The sequence below is a fragment of the Poeciliopsis prolifica genome, unplaced genomic scaffold, assembly GCF_027474105.1.
Source record: "Poeciliopsis prolifica strain line A6 unplaced genomic scaffold, Auburn_PproV2 SCAFFOLD044, whole genome shotgun sequence".
NCBI classification, from domain to species: domain Eukaryota; kingdom Metazoa; phylum Chordata; class Actinopteri; order Cyprinodontiformes; family Poeciliidae; genus Poeciliopsis; species Poeciliopsis prolifica.
This window is the reverse complement of record NW_026562419.1, coordinates 1,654,357-1,677,988: the sequence shown is the minus strand read 5'-3', so window position 1 is coordinate 1,677,988 and position 23,632 is coordinate 1,654,357. Positions and strand designations below refer to the sequence as shown.

Genomic DNA, 23,632 nt, shown 5'->3' with positions numbered 1-23,632 from the left:
TAGATCCAGCTGGGTTTGGTCTGACCATCATCATCCTCGCTGGCTCCTGTTTCCTCAGTTTCCTCGGGAAAATCGGACCGGATCCGCCGCTACCTGAAGGATTTACCGACACTTTCTCCTCTTAGCGCGAGTTAAAGCCTCCAGTCCGCCGGAAGTCGCCTGAAATCTCCATTTCCGCTGTTTCTTTCTGCCTGTGAAGCCGAAGAGAGGATGTCTGTCGCGGGGTTGAAAAAGCAGTTCCATAAAGCCACCCAGGTAAGAAGACAACATGTTCATTTATTTGTTACTTTTCAATGTTTGGGTTTTTTTCCCCGCAATAATTTCACCTTAATGCGCCTGAATGTGATGAAAGTCGCTTTATTTACTGAGACCTGAAGAGCGGCGAGGTAAACACTGAATCTCATTTGCTTCATTATCCACAAAACGCTCCAATTCTCCAGAAATATAGTTTCTAATATTTTATTTTATCCAATGAAAGCCGTGATCTGTTACTTGGTAACATTTCTGGAGATACATTTGCTCACATGTTCAGTTTATAATGTTTCTCTTTTTTAGATTTTTCAAATTAATTCTCAATGGTTGCTGTTTTATTGAGACCTTTGAGCAATTCTCGCAATATTTTGTGTGTTTTTAGCGTTAAAATGAGGGTGAACCCCCTTCTGTAACATTATGTAACAGTTTGTGCTGGAAGTCTGCAGAGCTGATTGGCTGTTGCTTCCAGCAACAGGGAATTCCCTCCATCCTCCTCCAGTCATCCCTCCATCCTCCTCCAGTCATCCCTCCATCCTCCTCCAGTCATCCCTCCATCCTCCTCCAGTCATCCCTCCATCCTCCTCCAGTCATCCCTCCATCTTCCCTCCTTCCTTTCTTCTTTACTTTCTTCTTCAGTCTTAATTAGCATACCTTGATTTTCATTTTTATTTTGTTTCAATTCATCCAAACTCCCATCTATCATCACTCCATCAATCCTTCTCACCTTTCAATATCTAGAAATCTATAAATTAGTCTATTTTTATCATTTTATACTCTTTTTCTTTTAATCTATTAATTTATGTTATTTTCTATCAGCATCTTTTCTCTGTTATTGTTCACAGTTTTAGGTGTTTCTTTAACTTAAATCCATCCGTCATTTATTTATTTTTAGCTGTATCTAGTTGAGCTGCTATTTCCTGGGAAGGAGTCGTCATGGTGGACTCATCAGCCAATCAAAAGAGAGCTTCAGAAACCATGTGACCACGTTGTGCTAGCTGCAGAAGATGCTGCTTGTGTTTAATGAAAGGTTGTTGTGGTTCGTTTTAAAAGTCTCGGATATTTAGTAGAGCATTTATGAGGGCAAAGGTCGGGCTGCTGGGTCTTGTTTAATGCATTTAGCGGCGATAACACATTTTTAGATATTAGCTGAAAACTCTGATCTTCTTTCAGTTTTTTAAATTATTTTTTCCACTGTTTTGTCAACATTTACCTTTTAGATCCTGATTATTTGATAGTTTTTTTGCTTTGCCTGAAATATTTAATTTTGTCCTCGTCCTGCTGGGCTTTTAAGGGTTTACCAGAAGAAATATTAAAAGTGACTAAAATCCAAAGAAAAGTAAAAAAACAAACATTCCACATTTATGATAAAATAATGTTTGTAAATCTTTTCTTCCCAGAAATCCAACTGGCAGCTGATTCTTGAATAATAAATCTCTTATTAAGCATCTTTTGCTGTTCAGTTATGAATCAGTTCATCAGAATAGTGATCAATATATTGGCTCTGTATTCCACTGAATGGAAACTTGGATTTATCTCAGTTTTTAATAATCAAATCTTTTGTTTAAATCCTCATTTTCTCTCTGATTCTTCCTGTTTTCCAGATGTTTCTTGTCTTTTTCTGTTGCGCTCCCTCGTTTTTTATCACCACGTTTCTTCAGTCATTCTATCAGGGTTTTTTTTTACAGCCTGTTTTTTCTCTTTATTATTCTGAACACGGAGCTTTGATATTAAATTTCTCTGTTTTCCTCTGATTTCTCGAGCCCCTCATTCATTCATCACTCCATGTTTCCATCTTCTCTTTTTGCCCCCAACATCCTTTCATCGTCTCTCCGTCTTTCAGACCGAACCTTTACCTCTGAAGCTCGTCTGTTTGTGTATTTGTGCAATCAGAACCGGTCGACGCGGCAGACCCGGTTTGAATGAGCAGAACCTCTGACCGCGGCTCTGCCTGTCGGCTGCCTGTTGGTTCTGTTTAGGAGACGGAGCGCGGACGGACATCCTGTCTCCTCCGCTCAGCGTCCTCTCCGTCTCCGTCTCGTTAGTCCTCCGGTTTCTTCTTCTGCGCTTTGCTACTGTTGGTTCTGGAAACCGTCAGAGGAAAATCCAGCTTCTCGTTTGGATGTTTACATGCCGATTAAAACTCCTAACCGTTGATTTAATCTTTGCTGGCAAGGCCCTTTTTTTAAAACAAATCTGGATTTTTTCCAGCAATGATCTCTTTGGGTTAAAAAGGTTTTTGAATTGAATATAGTGCTTACTTTGATGAAAAATTAGATCAATTAAATAATAATTTCAGACCTTGAAATTAACTGTATTAAATAACTTTAATAGCATCCTAATGGTTTTTAACTTTTTCTGAGCGCTGCAGGTTTCCCCTTCGTTTCACTTTAACGTCACAAAGACTGAAAATATCTTTATAATCCTTCCCAGTTTGATGTGCAGCAGCAATTGCTTCAGAAAAGTCTGAAACATTTCTGCAGTTTTAAATCTGGGGCATCATATAAACTTCAACAGTGATTTCAGGAAGCATTAAAACAAATAGAAATCGTATTAATTCCACCTTCATGTCGTGATCTGAGCTTCTGCAGCTTCTTTAAATGTTTCCCGTCTGAGAGAAGATAACTCCAGGAGGAATCTTCCTGTTTTCTGTCCGGCTGTCATCAGGACGGATTCCTGCACATCTCTGTGGCGTTTGTCAGGCGGCGGCGCCGATAAGGAGAGGAGATGATGTTTATTGATCCCTGAAGGTGAAACTGGGTCACTGCAGCAGAGCAGGAAGCAAAAACATAAAAATAAAAGCACGCAGAGAGGAGGACGGCACGGACCGTCCTGCTCAGCCTGCTCTGCGTGACTTTAGTTTTTATTCTGTTTGCTAAATTATTCATCCCTCTGGGGCCACAGTGTCTCTACTGGTTTTATGTGATAAACCATCACAAACTGGGTTATATTTCTACTGTGAAGTAAAATAGCTTCATTTTTATTTTACAAATAAACATCTGAAAAGACCAGCAGACATGTGAAACGTTCTCTGTGTTGGAGCAGAGATTCATCTAAAAGTTACAGGATAGTTCACAGCAAAGCATATTCATGTGTTGGAATGGTCTAGTCAAAGTCCAGACCTACAGTAGACCCCCGGTTCTCACAGGAGGAAGCAACTACAGCAAACCTACCTTCAAAAATGCAGAAGTTTGGCTAATATTTTAATAGTTAAAACATTAATACAGTGGAAACGGGCTGGGTAATCAATATCAGTATCTGCTGCGATAAACACATGATCGATTAAAAACTAAATAGTTCCACTGAACTGACATAGGCAGAGAAAAGACGTCTAGCTAAACATTGGACTTGATGAACTCACTCGCTCTTTCGTTACCTAGCAACAGCCTGAGGAGTAACTTGTTGTTGCCTAGCAACAACCTGTTGAGTTGCATGCGCAGCAGCAGTTTTAGGTTTCACCACTTTTCCTTATAAATGCTTAGAAATAAAAAACAAAGTGGATAGAAAATGTCACGCCACCATTTTGGAAGTATTTCAGACATTTAAAACTGAAAACTTATCAATACTTATCAATATTGATTAAAATACTGTGTCAAATAGCAGTGACTCAATCTACATTTTCTGTTACATAGATCTGATCTATGAGAAAAGTGATAAAAATGTTCTGATTCATTTAAATCCTGAAACGGGAATATTCAGTTCTATTCTGAACATCCGATTTCAGCAAAATAATTGACTAAACTTAATTTTCTAGATGTCAAAAGAGACTTCCTGTGTGTGAATCTCTACAAACTGTCTTCATGAGGGATGAATGCTTCTGCAAGCCAAAACTTTATCGATTTTTATGTGCTAAAAATATTGAAATCTCTCATTTTTATTCTGCTTTGCATTAGTTGTGTTGGTCTGACAGATAAAACACTGAATGGTACAAATACCAGATCAAAGCCTTTAAAAGGGCTTTTTTAGTGTGACACATCAAAGAGTATCGTCTAAATGTTCGTGTTTGAGGTGAAAATCATAATAGTTGACATCTGATTTTTTTTTTACTTATATTGTAAAGAAAAACTTGTAACTTTGAATATAAACAGTTTCACTGCTTTTAAAAGCAGAGGAAATCCCACTGATCAGTTCAAGGATCTGGCTTGATGTTGGAGATGAAAGAAAGAAAATCAAAGCTTGAATCAGATGTTTGAAGTGAGGTGAGATGTCGCCTGAAATAGATCAGGGAATCCACAGAAGGCATTATGGGACAGCGGCTGGCGGCACGAGGCGTCTCCGTCTGGTGGCTCTGCGAGCTGATTGGTCGTCTCGCTGCTGCTGCTGCTGCTGCTGATGATGATGATGATGATGATGATGATGATGATGATCCCTGCACATGTCAGCTGCCGTGATTTGATTGCTTTATTCATGTTTCACACACCGAGCGCAGAGAGGCGTTCGGCCGCCTGATGATTATCCTGATTAAAAACAAAACACCGCATTACGTCCTCCATCTTTAACAGGTCATTACAAAAAAACTATTATATACAAACTGAAGCAAGAGCTGGAGCTGCTAGTCAGCTAAACATCAGCTTTTTATGGCTGGACAACAAATCAATAACAATATAGACAGGTGATCAATATCAACAGATAATATGCGTGTTGGAGAATTCGCTGAGCTCTGATCCAGAACCGCACAGCATTCTGGGAGATGAAGGCGGAGGGAAGACTTTAGCCGGCTAGCATCAACAAACCAACTCGTTCTTTGGTTACCTAGCAACCAACTCATTCTTTGGTTACCTAGCAACCAACTCGTTCTTTGGTTACCTAGCAACCAACTCATTCTTTGGTTACCTGGCAACCGACTGCGCAGCAGCAGTTTAAAGTTCCTCCATTTTGACTCATAACTGCTTAAAAATGAAAAATAAACGGTGTGGAGAGGAAACTGGGTGAAACAGGAAACGTCACATTAACAGCTGGTCAGTATTTCAGACATTTAAAACAAAACAAAAATTAAAAATTATTGATATGAACCCATATTTCCAGATTTTTTAATACGAGTTTCTGCCTCATTTCAGCAACATCAGCAGTTTTTGGTTGGACTACTGGGATTTCTTTGTTTTTTGTATTTTTGGTCGAATTAAAATAAAGAACTTTTAGCCAGTTACATTCACTAGAATAACTTTGTTGGGAAAAAGTTTCTTTTAGGAGTATTTTTATAATGTTTTACTTTATACTTTTACTTGAATAACGGTATTAGGAAGTATTGCTACTTTTGAGTAACATTTTGGAAAAATGTTTCCTTTCGCCAGAGTAACCTGACCTCTGACCCCAGAACCTGACCCGGTTCCATCGGTTCTGTCTGGAGGAACGGGCCAGAACTCCAGTAAACTGCAGTGAGAAATTTGTGGAAGGAAATCCAGAATGAAAAGTTTTTAAAAACTGTTTTTGATTCGTTTGTGCTGGAAACACAGCGGAGGAATCTGAAAACTAAAACTAAAATGTAGGCCGCGTCGCAGCATGGCAGCGTTTCCTCACAGGTGATCAATATCAACAGATAATATGCTTGTTGGAGAATTCGCTGAACTCTGATCGGCGGCGGCGTCCGCGTCGTCGACGGAGCGGGAAATGAGACACCGCTGAGCCGAATGAAACCCGAGAGCGAGAACAGATCGATGTCCGGGTGTAGAAACAACAAGAGCCACGAAGAAATGAGGTCAAATTTAGAAATGTAGATTTTTACTTTCAGTTTTAATCATGATTAAAACTGATTACTGAATAATCATCTAATTTAGTTATCAATTAATCGCTAATCAGTGTATACAGACTAAAGTTGCCATTTGCTGAAAGAACAACATATTCAGAGTGGTAAATAAGTCAAAATTATACAAACAATTATATAAATTAACGTTTAAGATTTTATAAAAACTTTCTTTAATATGTTTAACCTGGTTCAAATTCTGCAAAAAATTCCTATTAGGTTCATTTTTCTGTCCAATTATTAATTTATTGATCCAAAAACGAGTCATTATATTATTTTAAAAAGGAAATGTGCATCTTTTAATATATTTATGATGTTGTAGAAAAAGATGGAAGTGGTTAAATGATTTTGTTTTATCCCAGAAATGATCAGGGATTTTTATTAATGAAAATCTGGATTGGTTCAAAGTCGGGTTTACCTGCAGGAGCATGAAAACGAAAACATTTATTTACACTCGGATTTCCTTCTTCAAGTTACATATTTGGCCAAATTTAATATAAATCAGTAAAATGCAGAAAATCATCTGTAATATTTTTATTGAGCTATTTAAAGAAATATATCATGATATAATTTTTGGCATTCAGACTGAAAAAGATTAACTTTATAATCAATAATTGATCTAAATCCAGTTATTTTACCCAGATTTTTAGTAAATTTATCCATTCTGTCTATTAGTTCATTGACGATTTTATGTTTTTAAGCTTTAATCTAATTTGACATTTAGATTAAAGAAGGAAATGACGTGATAATCAGAATTAAATATGAACAATATAAACGATTTAAACGTGTTTAATTCTCCTTTTACTCCTGCCGGTTGCATGGACAGTGTTGTCATGGCAGCCACACGCGTGTCACACACACACACACACACACACACACACACACACACACACACACACACACACACACACACACACAAGGTTCTGTAGGTCAATAATTAATCATCCTTGAGGGCGTCGCACGTGGCAGGGAGGCAGAGGAAGAGCCGCCTTCTGTTCCAGCTGAACCGTGACCTTTGACCTGGTTTCTGTGCCACTCTGACGACAACAGACATCCAGTTTGTCATCAGCTGACAGACGATGACGACGACTATTTGTGATGAACTCCTGCTAGGCGGAGGTTAAAGGTCACATCAGGAAGGACGCTTGCAGCAGATGTTTCTGTTTTCTGCTGTTAGCATCACAGCTAGCCGCAGCAAATGGAGGTAAAACGTTATTGAACATTATCGTATTATAACATAACGGCATTTATCATATTATTTATTCATCATGACAAAAATTTGGTCAAAATGGAATAAATTTTGATTTATCGTTCTCTCAATAAATTTAAAATAACGACAATTTTTAAAAAAAACTGGCGATATTATCGGAAATGTTAATTTTGTGCTAATTATGCTTCAAAGGCACTCTACTGCCACCTTCTGGATGGAAATATCCAATACGTCATAATCACAAAGATTTTAACACCATTAAAAATAGTTTTTTTAATTGAAAACATTTGTCAGTGTATTCATCTTATTGATTAAAATGCGTTTAATTTCAGTGAATAAGTTAAATTAACTCGATTAAAAGCGGTTTGTTGGCGCGGCGCCGTGGAATCCGGGTCCGTTTGGATCTTCGGATCAGAAAGGCAGCAGGAAACAGCAAACTGATATATTCAACTAATTGAATCTTAAGGACCAACTAACGGCGCTGATCCCATCCGACTGGCCAGAGCCCTCTGGCTCCTGCTGGACGTTATTGATCTTCTGGTCAGGTGATTGATCCGCTGTTAAAGCCTCATTGATCATCAGTTCTTCTCACGCAGCCTGGTCTGCTGGTATGAGGCGCATTCAGCCAGACATGCTCACTCGTTTATCAACTTTTAAATAGAGGTTCATGTCCTGATGAATCTCAGGCTTTCGTTCTAAAAGCTGAATTGTCAAAACAATCTCCAAACAGGCTGATCAGGTGATGTGAGGCGTTTTCATCATGTGTCGGGAAAATCTTAACAATGAATGAATTTTCATTGTTTAGCAGTTGTTTGTTTTATGATCAAAATGTAGAAATAAAGATTCTTGGTTCTGGACCATCTAGTTGCTCCATAAGCTGCAGGATTTAGTTGTTTTTGTGTCGGATGTGTTTTTTTTTTCACCGCCAGCGAGTCGTGACTCCTGCGCCTCTTTATGCCCGACTTCATGGTGTGAATACTAATGAGGGCAGAAATGGATCCGGAGGCTTTGGGATGTTTTTGTCTGCTCTGCTGCATCGTTTCTTTTCTCCTTTCGCTTTAATCGTCTCTGTTAGCGACAGATAATCAATGTTTCAAACAGGAATCTGCTGCTGTCCCATAAGCATCAACATTTCTCAAACATAGAAGTCATTCTCACATCATTCCTGTTGTTTATATTAGTTTTAATGCCAGAAAGGCTTCCCCTCCTCCACTTGTTGCTGCTAGTTTCACATTAGCATTCATTTAGAAGACATTTGAATTAGCTTTGAAAAGAAAAACATGACAGAAGGAAGTTATATTCCACACAGTAAGTACATTTTATTTCAGAAATGACATAAAAATAGCCATATTGTCCATATTTAATCTCTGGAACTCAAACATTATTGAGTCAAACGATTCTCAACACATTTTCAAATATCAGATCAACAAAAAGCACATTAATCTGTGAAAATTCATGCAAAAATCCAGCATTTCTGGCACTAATGTGGATTGTTGAGTTTGTTGCACATTTTCTGGGATTGGCTGATAAAACTTTGGGAAGTTTCAAAGGTTGAACATTTTCAGAGAATTAGTTTTGGAATAACAGAACAGTCGAAAACGTTGCTGGAGTTTGTAGCATCTGTTTGATTTTCTGCAGGTTTGAAAGTTTTCCTGCATCCTGTAGTTGTGGTAACGTCAGTAGGAGCTGCTGCAGGTTTGCTCTCTGCTCTCATGTTGAGTTAATGTTGCAGCAGCAGTTGGAGCTGCTGCAGTGCAGCGCCCCCACAGGTCAGGAGGGGAACAGGTTTTTCATAAGGTTCAGATGGTTTGACACAACAGAGAGAGAAAAAAAAACACAGCAGCTGAAAAATGTTGAAGTTTTGGTCTCAAATCGAACCAAAGATATCAGACTCAGTTTGTTCTGCTCCTTGGTTTTGTTATTTTTTCTGTCATGTCTGGATTAAAGCCAGACGGTGGGGATCCATCCGCGCCATCTGGTCGATCGGTTCTGGTTCTGATGAAGGAGATAAAATCCTCCTTCATCAGAGATCTCTGCTTCTCCAAACCTGAAACACTCCCCAGATATTTCCTGAAGCTTTTGGTGAGAATTTAGTTTTCCGTTCCTGTCGCACGCTTCCCGTCTGAACCAGTTCAAACTGAGGACGGATGACGAGTAACCAGCCTTAGGGCTCGTATGTTTACACACACTGCAGGAGATTAAACCGTCTGCAGAGGAATAATCCTCAACACTTCAGAAACATTTTGACAACGTTTCATATTTCCATATAATCACATTTGGCCCGCTCCAATAAGTGGATCATATGATCGAAGAAAATATGGAAAACTGGAGGAAACATCCCGTTTGTTTTTTATTAAGGTTGCAGTCTGAAGCTGTTTTTATTTTTTTATTTTTAATGACTTTCCATTGAAACGGCTTTTTTATTTTGCAGAGGCTAAACCTTATTTATTTTATTTTTACCGGGTTACAGAGTGAAAACTTTTCCCTCACCTTCTCATGTGATGTGGACGGCTTTGTGGAAAAACTGCCATCTTACCTCAGCTTCTGATCTGACCTATGACCCCAAAACGTGTGACATAAAACAACAAGAGTGGCGGCTTACATGTTTGTGATCAGCTGGTTTCTGATTGGCTAAGCATCACATTTAACAGGTTTAATGTGTTAATGATGAAGTGAAAACCTCTAAACGAACCAGATCTGATCTTTTCTTTCTCTCATCTAAATCTTGCGGCCCGTCAGTTTTTGCCTCGTCTTTGTCACATTTCCTTCTCGCCTTCCAGCCTCTCAACCTCCTGCTGAGGATTTACAAGAGAAAATAAATGGCAACCGTTAATCATCACAGCTTATATTCACACAGAATGTGTCACATTTCTGTAATTTACATAAAACACTCAAATCCAGGATCAAAATGTGACATGAAAAGGTTGATATTCATGTTGTTTCTCTTTCTTTGGAGGTTTTATTGATATTTTTAGTCCCACGTCATAAAACCTGAACCTTAAAGCCTCCCTGCTTTCTCGTTGTTTGAACACTGAACCAGTTCAGTGATTTGCCTGCTCTCTGGGTCGGGTCGTCACGTTTCCTCGGCTCATTACAGCCGTTTCTGTTTGGGTTTCTGCTCGAGCGTCTAACCGCGACAGACGGCACATGGATGATGCAAGCGTCTCGGCTGCCGTGGAAACAAACGGAGCAGGCGAAGGAATCAGCGTTACAGATAATAATCATTACAGGCAAGAAGGAAAAGATGAATGGAAACGACTGAAGCTGTGAAGTTTTTAATAAACTGCAACAGTTAAGTGGAGTCTTTTACTTGTATCCAGAGGCCCAGAAAAATAAAACTGAAAACCCTTGAAGGACAGAAAATAAACATTTAGCGCAGTGTCTATAAACTACAAGGAAATTTCACTCATATTGAGACATTGTGCAGATTTATTTTATTTTACCACTTAAACCGCACATTAAAATATGTAAATAATCCAGCAGCAGCATAAAACAGAGAAGTTAGCTACCTTTTTACTTCAAACGTGGAATTTAGGATGCTGAAACTGTATCCCCAGTGATTTTTATTAAAAATGTTTCCAATGAACATAAATTATCCTGAGCAAAGGGAAAAATATTAAAACAAGACCTTAAGATAAGGGCTTGGAAATCTAAAGTTTGCTGCTGACGCTGCAGTTTCAAACATTCTGGGCCACAAGTTCAAACTTAAAATGCAGAAACGCATCTCATTAGGATGACTCTGGGCTCCGATCCAAAAGAATCCTGCAGCAACGTTCAAACGCTGATCAGCCGTTGGTCAAACATCCATCAGTCCTCCGGTATCTACCGTCCAAGAGGGCGTCTGGTGACTTTGGCTGGCCGATAAGATGAACCGACTCCGGATGCCAAGCTCTCCTGATGGTCCGATTCTCCTGTGGACAGCAGGGACCCGGCTCCTCCATCTGCTGTCAGGGTGCCACGACCTCTGACATTTGTCACAGCAGCGTTGTAATTAAGCTGATTTTCCTGCAGGCCTCGGCGGGGAGTGACTCAGCAGAAAGCGAGTGTGGCGTAAGACGAGAAATAAAAGGACAAGAGAGCCACAAGGGAAGACAGAGGAGAAAAAAACAGCAGAGGCAGCGAGAGTCCTGAATAACGGGAGAGAAACTGGAGGAGGAGAGAAGCAGAACAGATTAACTTTTTATGTTCCTACAACTTTCTGCCATTTTATCACATTACAGCTGAGATTTAACCAAATCTACAAAGTTCATTTATGTCTTTAGTGACGTAAATTAACTTTGTAGATTTGGCAAAAGAGTGAAAGCAAATAAAATGCAAAAAGTGGGTCAAGCAGCTGCTTGTTATGAGGAACAGGACCCCCTGCTGACCTTTCTACGTTGGTATTAGGGGTTTTGTGCTACACATTGTTTGGCATTAATAGGTTGCTAACGAGCTGTAAGAATTATTTTAAAATAGAAAACCTTCTGCAGACTTATTAGGCCTCCGGGGAAAGGATCCTAGCAAAAACCCAACAGACACAACATTCCCATTTACTGAAGAACTGCTAAAGTAGCTTTTTCTAGAAAACTGTCATAAGACAAAGATGAATAATAGAGAAAAGAAATGTTTGCAGTTATTTGTGTTGGACGAACAAAATCTCCTTAGGATTTTTGATTTAACTTGACTGTTAGTGACTTTTCAGGTCTGACCAGCTGTTAGCTGTTAGCCATTAGCATAACTCTGGTTCACTGTAAATTTGACCCGTTTGATGAACTGCTTTTAGCCAGTTTGACGATGATTAACCACCACCTCCCATTAGCCGTTAGCTTGACTCTAGTTAGTTAGCAGTCATTTTGAGCCAATTAGCTGTTGGCTTAAACCCGAGTTACTGTTCGTCTGACTCTCATTAGCCTTTACCTGGACTCTAAATAGCTGCCATCTGTATGGTTATTAGCCATTAGCTTTGCTCTGACCGTTAGCGTACATCTCTGTTACTGTTAGCGGTTTGCTCGACTCCATGGTGACTAATTTCTGCCTGATTGATGTGATTGTTGTCTACGGTCTGCAGCTCATCTCTTCTCCTTATGATCCAGGTTCCAAACAGCTGAACCATCCGTGTTTAAGAGATGGTTCAGTAAAAACGGGTCAAACGCTCTTTAGATTTCCCTCAAACGAAGGACGGTAAAGATGAAACTGACTTATGTAAGAGTTCAACACACACACAGCTCACTGAGACCAGGCTGAGGTTTCCTCCCCAGCAGGCAAAACAAAAACACTCTTAAAGGTTTGTCTTTGTCTTTGTTTCCTGGAAACATTATAGGAAGCTTTCACATCCTCGTCTCTATGGTAACTGCATCCCCATCTGTCGGTCCCTCACACTTTCATTTCCGCCTTGGTCTCACGTTGTTTTAATTTTAAATTTGACTTCTTTTTTACTGAGAAGCTCAGTTTAGAAACGGAATTTTTTCTGCCATGTATTTCCTACGTCAGAGCAGCTTTGAGCACATCGTCACCATCACCTGCACTCAGGTGTTCAGGCTGTTCGTGTTTGGCGGCTCGTTTGTCTGATGGAAGCAGCTGCTTTAGATCCCAGACACTCACGTTCACACAGATATTTCACACTGGTTGAAATATCTGTGTACAGCTTTTGAATTTTACTACATAAAATTCACTTTACGTACCAATAATTCCCCAAAACAATTAGACTTCATTCGATTGATGCCATAACAGCTCCTGTAAAACCCGGCAGTATAATCTCCCTCCTGCAGAAATCCCAGGATGCACCGACGACTTTCTGATTCATAACTCCTAAAATCCAGCTGGCTTCATTTTTCTCTCATCCCTCCACCAATACATAAATATTTTGTCCTGCTAATTAGCCTCATTACAGTAGTTTATGGCCGGGTCTTGGTGCTGCTGGCGCCATGTGAGGCCTTTATGTGTTTGTTTACCATCGTGTTGGTGTGTGTGAACGGAGCGTGGGCGGCCGATGGCCCACTCTGCTCCTCCATGGCTGCATCCTGAGGCGATGAGAGCGAATAATGTTGTCGCTCTGCAGCTTCCTGCTCCCACAGTGACCAGCTGAGCTGAGCATGAAGAGGCATAAACCAGCTGCCTTACTGGTGCCGTTACGTAACCTTTAGATGTGAATTAAGCAGCTCTACAACTCTGAAAGTGGATTCTGTTTAATTTGTATTTGTTATTCTATTTTTGTTTGTTTGATTTGTTGGTTCATGTGACAGCCAAAATAGTCAACTTCATGATTCTGCTCTACTTTTGGCTTTATCAAACTTTTCTTTACAATATTGCTTTAGTTCATCGAGGTTTGCAGAGATTGTGTTTTCACATTTTATAGTTCGGTTTGTTTGGTTTGATTTGGGACCTGAACTGCAACATTTGTTACATTTTCAGCGGCTTTGTTTCTCTTTCTCACTCCACCGAGTCAAACAAACCTCCTCGCCTGTGGGGGGCGCTGCACCAAGAACCACTAAAGGAAATGATACAGAAACATCTGAAAAAACACTGAGCGCAACTTCCTTCTTCACAAAGTCAGATTTAATCAGTTGTTAGATTTATTTTTTATCTTTGGTAAAAAAAAAATCAAGTGCCATTTCCATTTTACATCCAACACAGAAGCTGTTAGAGTTGCTGATGTTTTTAGCAGCAAGAGGGGCCCCAAGTCAGATTCTGCTCAAGGCCTCATGCAGCCTCGGACCGGCCTGCAGGACGAGTTTAACCCGCTGAACTGCGCAGAAATGCACAATAAACAGGAGGTTTAATTCAATGCTGCTAATGTGGCTTTAGTAGCAGAAGTGATGAAAACAGAGACGCTGCTGCTGCTCAGAGGCGTTTAAAGACCGACGGATTCGACTTGAAATGGATTTTTAGAAACGAAGCAAGAAAAGTAGATAAAACTGAAACTAATGAGTCACTTGGCCTTAAACGAAGGAGGGTTAATTACTCTTTTTATGACTTTAAATGAACAAATTGAGATAAAAGAAGATGTCTTGAAGTAATTAAAGGAAAATCTTCATTTAGAGTCATTAGAGGAACTCAGGATAGCTCTATATGTCAAAAGTTACAAATCTTATAATAATCACAGCTGTATTTGATCTGATGTTTATCAGATCAAACATTTTTATGTTTCTCCTGCATAAATAATCAGACACATCAGCTCATTTTTCCATCAGCAGCTCTCCTCTGCTTTCCGACCATCAGTCCTCAGATCAGCCTGTCGTTGGCTGTAAGACGTTCGCTGGATGAGAATTTTAACTCGCTCTCTGTTTCTCTTTGTCCGTCGTCACAGAAAGTCAGCGAGAAAGTCGGAGGAGCAGAAGGAACCAAGCTGGACGATGACTTCAAGGAAATGGAAAAGGTCATTTATCATTAAACGTCCAATCAGCTGTTTTAATTTTTTTAATGGATGAATTATCATAAGTCTTCTGTATTCTACTAAGATATGACCTTATTCTGCTAACATTGCTTGTTTTATTTAGATTTTTTTGTGTAATATAAAGACTTTATTTTCAAAATGAATGAATAAAAGTTCTTCTGGCCCTATTACTTTGCCATAAGCAGAATAAATCTACTGAAAATTAATAATGTTCACTTAAATTCAGATCTTCAGTTTTATATTAAGGTCCGTCTTTTTATATATATATATATATATATATATATATATATATATATATATATATATATATATATATATATATATATATATATTATATATATATATTATTATTTATATATAATATATATATATATATATATATATATATATATATATATATATATATAGGCTGCCAGTGGTTGGCGCATACTTAAACATGGTTGGTAGTATCGCTTGTATGTAAATTTATGTCTGGGTTTTTGTACTTTTCAGCCTTAAAATGATTTTGGTCCTGTTTAATTTTTTTGTTATGCAAAACCCAATTGTGACCTTCTTCCCCATTGGAGGTTTCATCCCTGGGGTGGTGGGGTAAGGGGTCTCAAAGTGACGGTAACATGGGGTGCCAGACCAGTGGGGCCAACCTGTACACTGACTAAACAATCCCAATAAAGTGCACATGTGTTCCAAAAGATAGCTGACTGGATAGCTCAATACATAAGGCATCAGTATATCACCCGAGAGGGCAGGGTTCGAATCCAGTCTGGGTCCTTAGGCAAGACCCTTCAAGCTACTGCCTACCTCATACCATGAGAGATACTAAGTTGCATAACATGCCGGCTCAGACGTCGCCCGGCCAAACAAGGTCTGCGTCAGGTGTTGGGGAACCAGAGCACCTTGATGACAAATGGGCTACTGGAACAAGACGGAAATGGGCGAGAGATGAAAATGTGGATCTGTTGGAATGCTACTACTCAAGTAACCCTAGTGAGAGAGGTTACATGCAAAGACTGGGGAAGGAATGGTTACTTCGACATCCCCAGTCAACACTAAGCGCTAAACAACTAGTAGCTCAGTGTTCCAACATCCGGAAACGGCAACTGCTATCACAACTTGAGATTGACGAGATACAACACAAATGCTACGGCAAAAGGGAGGAACCCGGATGTCAGGACTGTGGGGACTTAACTACAAGTCCCCACCCAGTGAGGGGATACACGGCCCCAATGAGCGAAACAGAGCTGAACGAGACAGCTGCTGACCTGAGAGAGAGAATCATGACCCGAATGACAACCAGGCCTCCCCGGCGCCAATTACAACGGCTGAGTGAAGTACCATCTGAAAGTCTCATTGAGAATGTGAATGCAGCATTGAGAACGATCCCTACCAACACCATAACAGAAACCAATGAGCTGATCTACAACTCAGCATCAGTGATCCTTGAGATACTTGGCTATAAGAGCAACCATGAGACCCAATACCCACCATGGAAAAGACGGTTAGAGGCTAAAATCAAGGTAACAAGGAGGGAAGTGAGCCAACTGTCAGAGCTCCACAAGGGTGCAATGAAAAGACCAGTACCCAGAAAGTACAGGCAGATGCCCATACCTGAAGCACTCGAGACTGCCAAACAGAGGCTCCAAGCCTTGTCCAGCCGCCTAAAGAGATACACAAGGGAGAATGAATCCAGAAGGATTAACCGGCTCTTCTCCACTCAACCAGCTAAGGTGTACTCTCAATGGCAGGGTAAGAATAACAACAGAGCAGACCCACCAAGGCTGGAGACGGAACAATACTGGAAAGGCATATGGGAAAGGGAGGCGTCCCACAACAGCAATGCACAGTGGCTGATCTCTCTACGAGAGGACCACAGCAACCTCCCTGAGCAAGCCCCGGTAACCATCACTGTGACAGATGTCCAAGAAAGAGTCTCAGGTATGAAAAACTGGACAGCACCAGGGCCTGACATGATTCATGCCTACTGGCTAAAGAAACTCACTGCTCTCCATGAGCGAATGGCAGCCCAAATGAACCAGCTGCTACAAAGTGGGACTCACCCTGAATGGTTAACTGAAGGGCGGACAATCTTGATCCAGAAGGATCCATCAAAGGGTCCAGTCCCACCCAACTACCGACCAATAACCTGCCTCTCCACAACCTGGAAGCTCATGTCAGGCATCATAGCGGCCAAGATAAGCAAACACATGGATAAACACATGAGCACGGCACAGAAGGGTATCGGTGTAAATACCAGAGGAGCCAAACACCAACTCCTCGTAGACCGCACAGTTGCCCGAGACTGCAAAACCCGACACACCAACCTGTGCATGGCTGGATTGATTACAAGAAAGCCTATGACTCAATGCCGCATACTTGGATCATTGAATGCTTAGAGATGTATAACATCAACAGGACTCTGAGAGCCTTCATTGCAAACTCGATGAGGCTGTGGAAAACCACCCTTGAAGCCAACTGCAAACCACTTGCACAAGTGTCCATCAAATGTGGCATATACCAAGGAGATGCTCTGTCCCCGCTACTGTTCTGCATAGGCCTGAACCCCCTCAGCCAAGTTATCAACAAGACTGGCTACGGATACAGACTCAAAAATGGGGCCAATATCAGTCACCTACTCTACATGGATGACATCAAGCTGTACGCCAAGTGTGAGCGAGACATCGACTCACTGATCCACACCACCAGGATCTACAGCACTGACATTGGGATGTCATTCGGACTAGAGAAATGTGGTCGGCTGGTCACAAAGAGGGGGAAGGTCATCCACACAGAAGGGGTCTCACTCCCAGAAGGAACAATAGCAGACATAGAGGACAGTTACAAGTACCTAGGTATACCACAAGCAAATGGCAACCTCGATGAGGTCACAAGGAAAGGAGCCACAGCTAAATACCTCCAACGAATAAGGCAAGTCCTGAGAAGCCAGCTCAATGGCAAGAACAAAATCCGTGCGATAAACAGCTATGCCTTGCCAGTAATCAGATACCCTGCTGGAATAATTAGCTGGCCAAAGGAGGAGATAAAAGCCACAGATATCAAGACCAGAAAGCTACTAACAATGCATGGAGGGTTCCATCCCAAATCCAGCACCCTGAGACTGTACACGAGCCGCAAGGAAGGAGGCAGAGGACTAGTGAGTGTGAGAACCACTGTCCAGGACGAAACAACTAAGATCCATAAATACATCAGGGACAAAGCCTCAACAGACAATGTGCTCAGTGAATGTCTCAGACAACAGGGAACGGAGGTTGAGGTGCCAGAGATACCATCATGGGAGGACAAGCCCCTACATGGGATGTACCACCAGCAAATAACCCAAGTGGCTGATATCAGTAAATCCTACCAATGGCTGGAAAAAGCTGGACTCAAGGACAGCACAGAGGCCCTCATCCTGGCAGCCCAGGAACAGGCCCTAAACACCAGAGCAATAGAGGCCCAGATCTACCACACCAGACAAGACCCAAGGTGTAGGTTGTGCAAGGAGGCCCCTGAGACAGTCCAGCACATCACAGCAGGGTGCAAGATACTGGCAGGAAAGCGTACATGGAGCGACATAACCAAGTGGCAGGCATAGTGTACAGAAACATCTGTGCAGAATATGGACTGGAAACCCCAAGATCAAAGTGGGACACCCCAAAGGTGGTGGAGAACGCCAGAGCTAAGATCCTGTGGGACTTCCAGATCCAGACAGACAAAATGGTAATGGCGAACCAACCAGACATTGTCGTAGTGGATAAACATCAGAGGAAAGCCGTTGTGGTAGATGTAGCAATACCAAGTGATTGCAACATCAGGAAAAAGGAGCACGAGAAACTAGAGAAATACCAGGGCCTCAGGGAGGAACTGGAGAGGGCCTGGAAGGTGAAGACCACAGTGGTGCCTGTGGTCATCGGGGCCCTCGGGGCAGTAACGCCCAAACTGGAGCAGTGGCTACAACAGATCCCAGGAACAACATCAGACATCTCAGTCCAGAAATGTCCTTGGCACAGCCAAGATACTGCGCAGAACCCTCAAGCCCAGGCCTCTGGTAGAGGACCCGAGCTCAGAGGATAAGAACCACCCGCGGTGGGTGAAGGGAATTTAAAATTTTTATTTTATATATAAACTTTCTCTTAAAAAAGTACAAACTTTTTTTTTTACTGGCGTCCACACAAAGTTATTCTAAGGATCACAAAAGGCCCACAGGCCACAACTTGAACACCCTGGTTTATTATCCATGGCGACACCAAAATTAAGTTTATTTTATGTTTTTACGTCTAAAAATAATTTATTTTTGTAATAATTGGTTCTGAATGAACTCGTTTGTTTCTCTTTGTCTCCTGCAGAAGGTGGACATCACCAGCAGAGCGGTGCTGGACATCATGACCAAAACCACAGAGTACCTGCAGCCCAATCCAGGTGTGGTTCACACACACACACACACACACCACACACACACACACACACACACACACACACACACACACACACACACACACACACACACACACGGCTGACAGTCGGGGCCTGTGCTTGCCCGCAGCATCCAGAGCCAAGCTGAGTATGATCAACACCATGTCAAAGATCCGCGGCCAGGAGAAGGGGCCCGGCTACCCGCAGGCCGAGTCCATCCTGGGAGACGCCATGCTGAAGTTTGGCCGGGATCTGGGAGAAGAGTCCTCGGTAAGCAGGAAGCTGTTCCCATCTTCTGAACTGGGAACAGTGATGATTTCCTTCATTACTGGGGAGAAAAACACTGGAATCCCGGCAGGTTTAAGGCATGAAGGTGTTTTTATTTAAACTGAACTGATCCGTCTTGTTCAGAGGAGATGAAAACTTTTGGAGCAGAACTTAAGAACAAAGTTCTGCTCCAAAAACCATAAGACTTCTGGGAAATGTAGTAAATATCAACACAGATAAGTCAATAAATAAACCAGTTTAGTTGATCAGAAGTGCAGATTTTGCACATTTTATTCTTACGTTTGTGTTTCTATGTATCTAAAAGAGACGAAGATTTGAAAAAACTCCCAGCTGATTTTTGTAATGAATTTATGTTTGTTGTGTCTGAAAAATGATCAGCAGGGTGAATCTTTGCTTAAAACATGTTTTCGTTTGGTGGGAAGAAAATCCAGAAATTTTGCTAACGAGTAGAAATACTTCATAAGAAAATTACTGAAGCAAAAGTAAAACGTAGTAAAAATGCTCGTCTTGACGTGACGGTTTGGTTCTGTTCGTCCAGGCCTGGCGCTGATCGACGCCGGCGAGGCCATGAAGGAGCTCGGCGAGGTGAAGGACGCTCTGGACATGGAGGTCAAGCAGAACTTCATCGACCCGCTGCAGAACCTCCACGACAAAGACCTGAAGGAGATCCAGGTGGGCCGACCGCCGGGGAGGCGCCGCCGGCAAAACCGGCTGCGGCTAACGTCTTGTGTCTGATCGCTGCAGCACCATCTGAAGAAAATGGAGGGCCGGCGTCTGGACTTCGACTACAAGAAGAAACGTCAGGGAAAAGTCCAGGACGACGAGATCAAGCAGGCGCTGGAGAAGTTCGACGAGAGCAAAGAGATCGCCGAGCAGAGATGTTCAACCTGCTGGAGAGCGACGTAAGCAACATGGCCGACGCTGCCCTGCTGTAGCCAGGAGACGATTCAATGCAACGATAAATGCAAACGCTGTTAAATAGTTTAATCGTAGTTTAACTGTTTGTACTTATCTGCACTCATTTTAATATTTTATGACTTCTTAGTTTTTATCTTCCTTTCATTCATATTTTATGGTTTAAATTTTAAGCAATTTCTGTTTGAACTTTTATAATCCCATTAAGTCTGACATTTTTCTATGATTTGTTTAAATTTTATATGATTTATTTCATTTTATCTCCAAGTTACTTTATTTATTTCATTGGTTTTCTTTTTTAAATAGATCTTTATTTTCTTTTTTCTCTCCCTACCACAGTGTAATTTAATCTGTATTATTGAGAGAAAAAGAATTTTAAACATTATGTTCCATTAAAAATACATTTATATAATTAACAAATCAGAACAACAAACTGATTAAAAACAAACAAATCTTCTAAAAACAGAAACTTAATCAGTTATTTGAATATTTTTTATTTGTAAACAGTTTCTTCTTCTTCTATCAGTTCCACGTTTTCAGCAACGTCTTTATCAGAGCAGCAGGAAAACAAAAGATGCAGAGCAGAACCAGATTCAGGCCCAGCAGGCAGAACCACAACAACCTGTGTGTGTGTGTGTGTGTGTGTGTGTGTGTGTGTGTGTGTGTGGTGTGTGTGTGGTGTTTGTGTGTGTGCGTGCTCCAGATAGAGCAGGTGAGCCAGCTGGCAGCGCTGGTCCAGGCCCAGTTGGAGTACCACACCCGCTCCTCAGAAATCCTCCAGCAGCTCTCCAGCAAGATGGAGGACAGGTACGGACACAGACACGAGCCAGTGAACGTAGACCAGCGCTTCCACTGAAATGTTTGTGTTTTCTCCAGGATAAAAGAAGTGTCCAGTAAACCCAGGAAGGAGTACACTCCCAAGCCCAAGATGACTCTGGAGCTCCTGCCCCCCAGCGAGAGCCACAACGGGGGGATCCACTCGGCCAAATCCCCCGGGAAATCACCAGGTATTGTAATGACAAGAGTTGTGTAGTAACTAGAGACATTTACTCAATTACATTTACTTGAGTAACTTTTGGGAGTATTTTTACTATGTTTTTTATTATTATTATGAAGTTTTGCTATTTGCTTCTCTTACCCGAGTAGAACTTCAAATATTATGGATTACATGTTTATAAAGTGTTTCTCTGTGTATTTCTGGTTGGTGGAGTTGACTTGGACTGGTCCAGTGACCGGCTTGTGTTTTGTCGTCGTCTCTCAGCGCCGATGGACCAGCCCTGCTGTCGAGCGCTCTACGACTTCGAGCCGGAGAACGAGGGCGAGTTGGGCTTCAAGGAGGGCGACATCATCACTCTGACCAATCAGATCGACGAGAACTGGTACGAGGGCATGATCAACGGCCAGTCGGGCTTCTTCCCCATCAACTACGTGGATATCCTGGTGCCGCTGCCCCACTAGTGTCCGGCCGGCCGCCCGGTCCTTCCCTCTTGACCGATCCGGACACCCGTGAAACAGCCTGTATTTGCAGAAACGACAAACCACGCCCTCGTTCTTCTTCTTCTTCTTCTTCTGTGCTTCTGTGCAATTCTGCTTTCACTACAACGGACCGAACTGAGAGAGGCGCTGGACAACACAGGACTTTCAAAAAGAGGCGATGAGGAGAATATAGAGTAAGCGGCGCGGCGACGGAGGACTGAAAGAGACGAGAAGATGAAGAGATGTTGGTCTGTTAAAGCATGGTGCTTCGCCTGGCAGCAATGGACACCAGCAAGGCTTTGGAGACTTGCAAAACAAGGCACAGTGTATTATGTACGTGCATGTCTGAATGTGTGTTTCAACCTGTCCGTACTCCGTTCTGACGAAGCCAGCACAAATTCCTGCTCATCGGTTTCCAACCTGACAGCTTTTCTTCATCCCTTTGCTTTGACTTCTTCTGCTTTTCTGGAAGTTTTCATTTTTGTTCTCTCCATCTTACTAGCACTGCCTTTTAGCATGGCTCCGTAACCTATAGAGCTACAGCTGTTGTCATTTAACTAACTCTGCCTTTCTCGGAGTCGGCGTAGATTTTCAGTTCAGTGGTTGAATGCATGGACCAGCCACATTGGATCCAGTTCCAGGGTGAATACGAGGTTTAATCCCTTGTTTTGAGTTTTTCTGTCTTGCATGGAAACTTTAGCTGAGTTTTCCATGTCGGATCGGTGAAAGAGAGGAAAACTTGTCGTGATCTACAGTGGCTAAAATAAACTGGTAACCATTTGTAGAAAAAGTTGCACTGAGCTGAAGAGAGGTTTTGTTTTTCTGTCCTTTTAGAATCACATTTGTTGGTTTTAAAGTGTGGAGCTGCTTGCAGATTTGTCCAGTTCCCTGCCTTTGCATGTGAGACTGACTCACTGAAATGTTAACGTTTAATGTTCAGGTCTTTGTTCCAACATGCATTCAGTTCGGATATTGATCACTGCCTCCCCAAAACGACACATAACTGTTGAAGTAGGAAACAAAATAGTTTACAGGAAGCTCTTCGCCTGCAGCAATTACAATTTTCAGCAATTTCACCAACAACCATTTTGCCATCAGTCAGATTTTAACGTAAAATTTTAAATATTAATGTAGCTTCTTAGGAATAATAAAAAACAATTCTGATAATCTTTATCATATAAAAAATGTCACTTGAAGGAGTTTGACTTGGATTTCTGCATTAATGAGATTTATTTGAAGGAACGAACGCTAAAAGTTGGAACTATTTGCAAGATATGGATCACCACATTGTGTTTTAATGTAACAACCAAACTCATTATGCTTTTAACATCATACTTAATTTCCCTTTGGGATCAATCAATAATATTCATCTAAACAAAAATATAGAATTAGTTCTTCAATGGTTTAGAACATCTAAAGGTTATTTTTTAAGAGTCAACACAAACATTAAAACACTAAATGTGCCAATGTCGTTACCGTCTGAAACTCCCTCCAGGTTTCCAGCTGTTTGGGGAAAATCCTAAAACCTCTATGGTGCTCCGAGAATTTGGTTCTGGTTCCAGAATTTAACAGAAAATATAAAATAAATAGTTTAGGATGGTTCATAAAATCAGTTTAATTGTTGGTGGTATTGTCCATACTTGTTCTGGTTGATGTATAATTAGACTGGTACTACAGTTACTTGTTTTAGTTTCTGCATCAGTAGTGCATAAAGGTGTTTGCTACACCTTTAAAATCCAACTTCATCCCTCATGAAAGACATTAAGTTGGTAACTGTTGCATATGGCTCTTCAATGATGCCGTAGGTTATCAAGCAGTTGAGCTATAGTGGTAGTAATAAAAAAAAATACATTCATAAGAGCCTTTAGTTCACTTAAATGCTTCAGTGAAACATCTGAGATGTACGGTTTTTGACTCAGTGCTCGCTACATGTTTTTAACATCCAGAGGTTTAAGATTAGCATGTGTTCCAGAAG

At 41.3% G+C, this 23,632-nt stretch overlaps 1 protein-coding gene across 1 annotated transcript; it reads left to right on the top strand.

Moving 5' to 3' along the window:
• On the top strand, nucleotides 1-22,789 carry LOC129376590 (endophilin-A1-like). The gene is given in 10 exon segments (XM_055056188.1): nucleotides 1-255; nucleotides 14,485-14,553; nucleotides 18,912-18,984; nucleotides 19,109-19,252; nucleotides 19,805-19,938; nucleotides 20,011-20,137; nucleotides 20,140-20,168; nucleotides 20,885-20,988; nucleotides 21,058-21,188; nucleotides 21,443-22,789. Coding segments are annotated over 10 exon segments (1,053 nt in total). The 5' UTR covers nucleotides 1-210; the 3' UTR covers nucleotides 21,640-22,789.
• The last annotated feature ends 843 nt before the right edge of the window (nucleotides 22,790-23,632 follow it).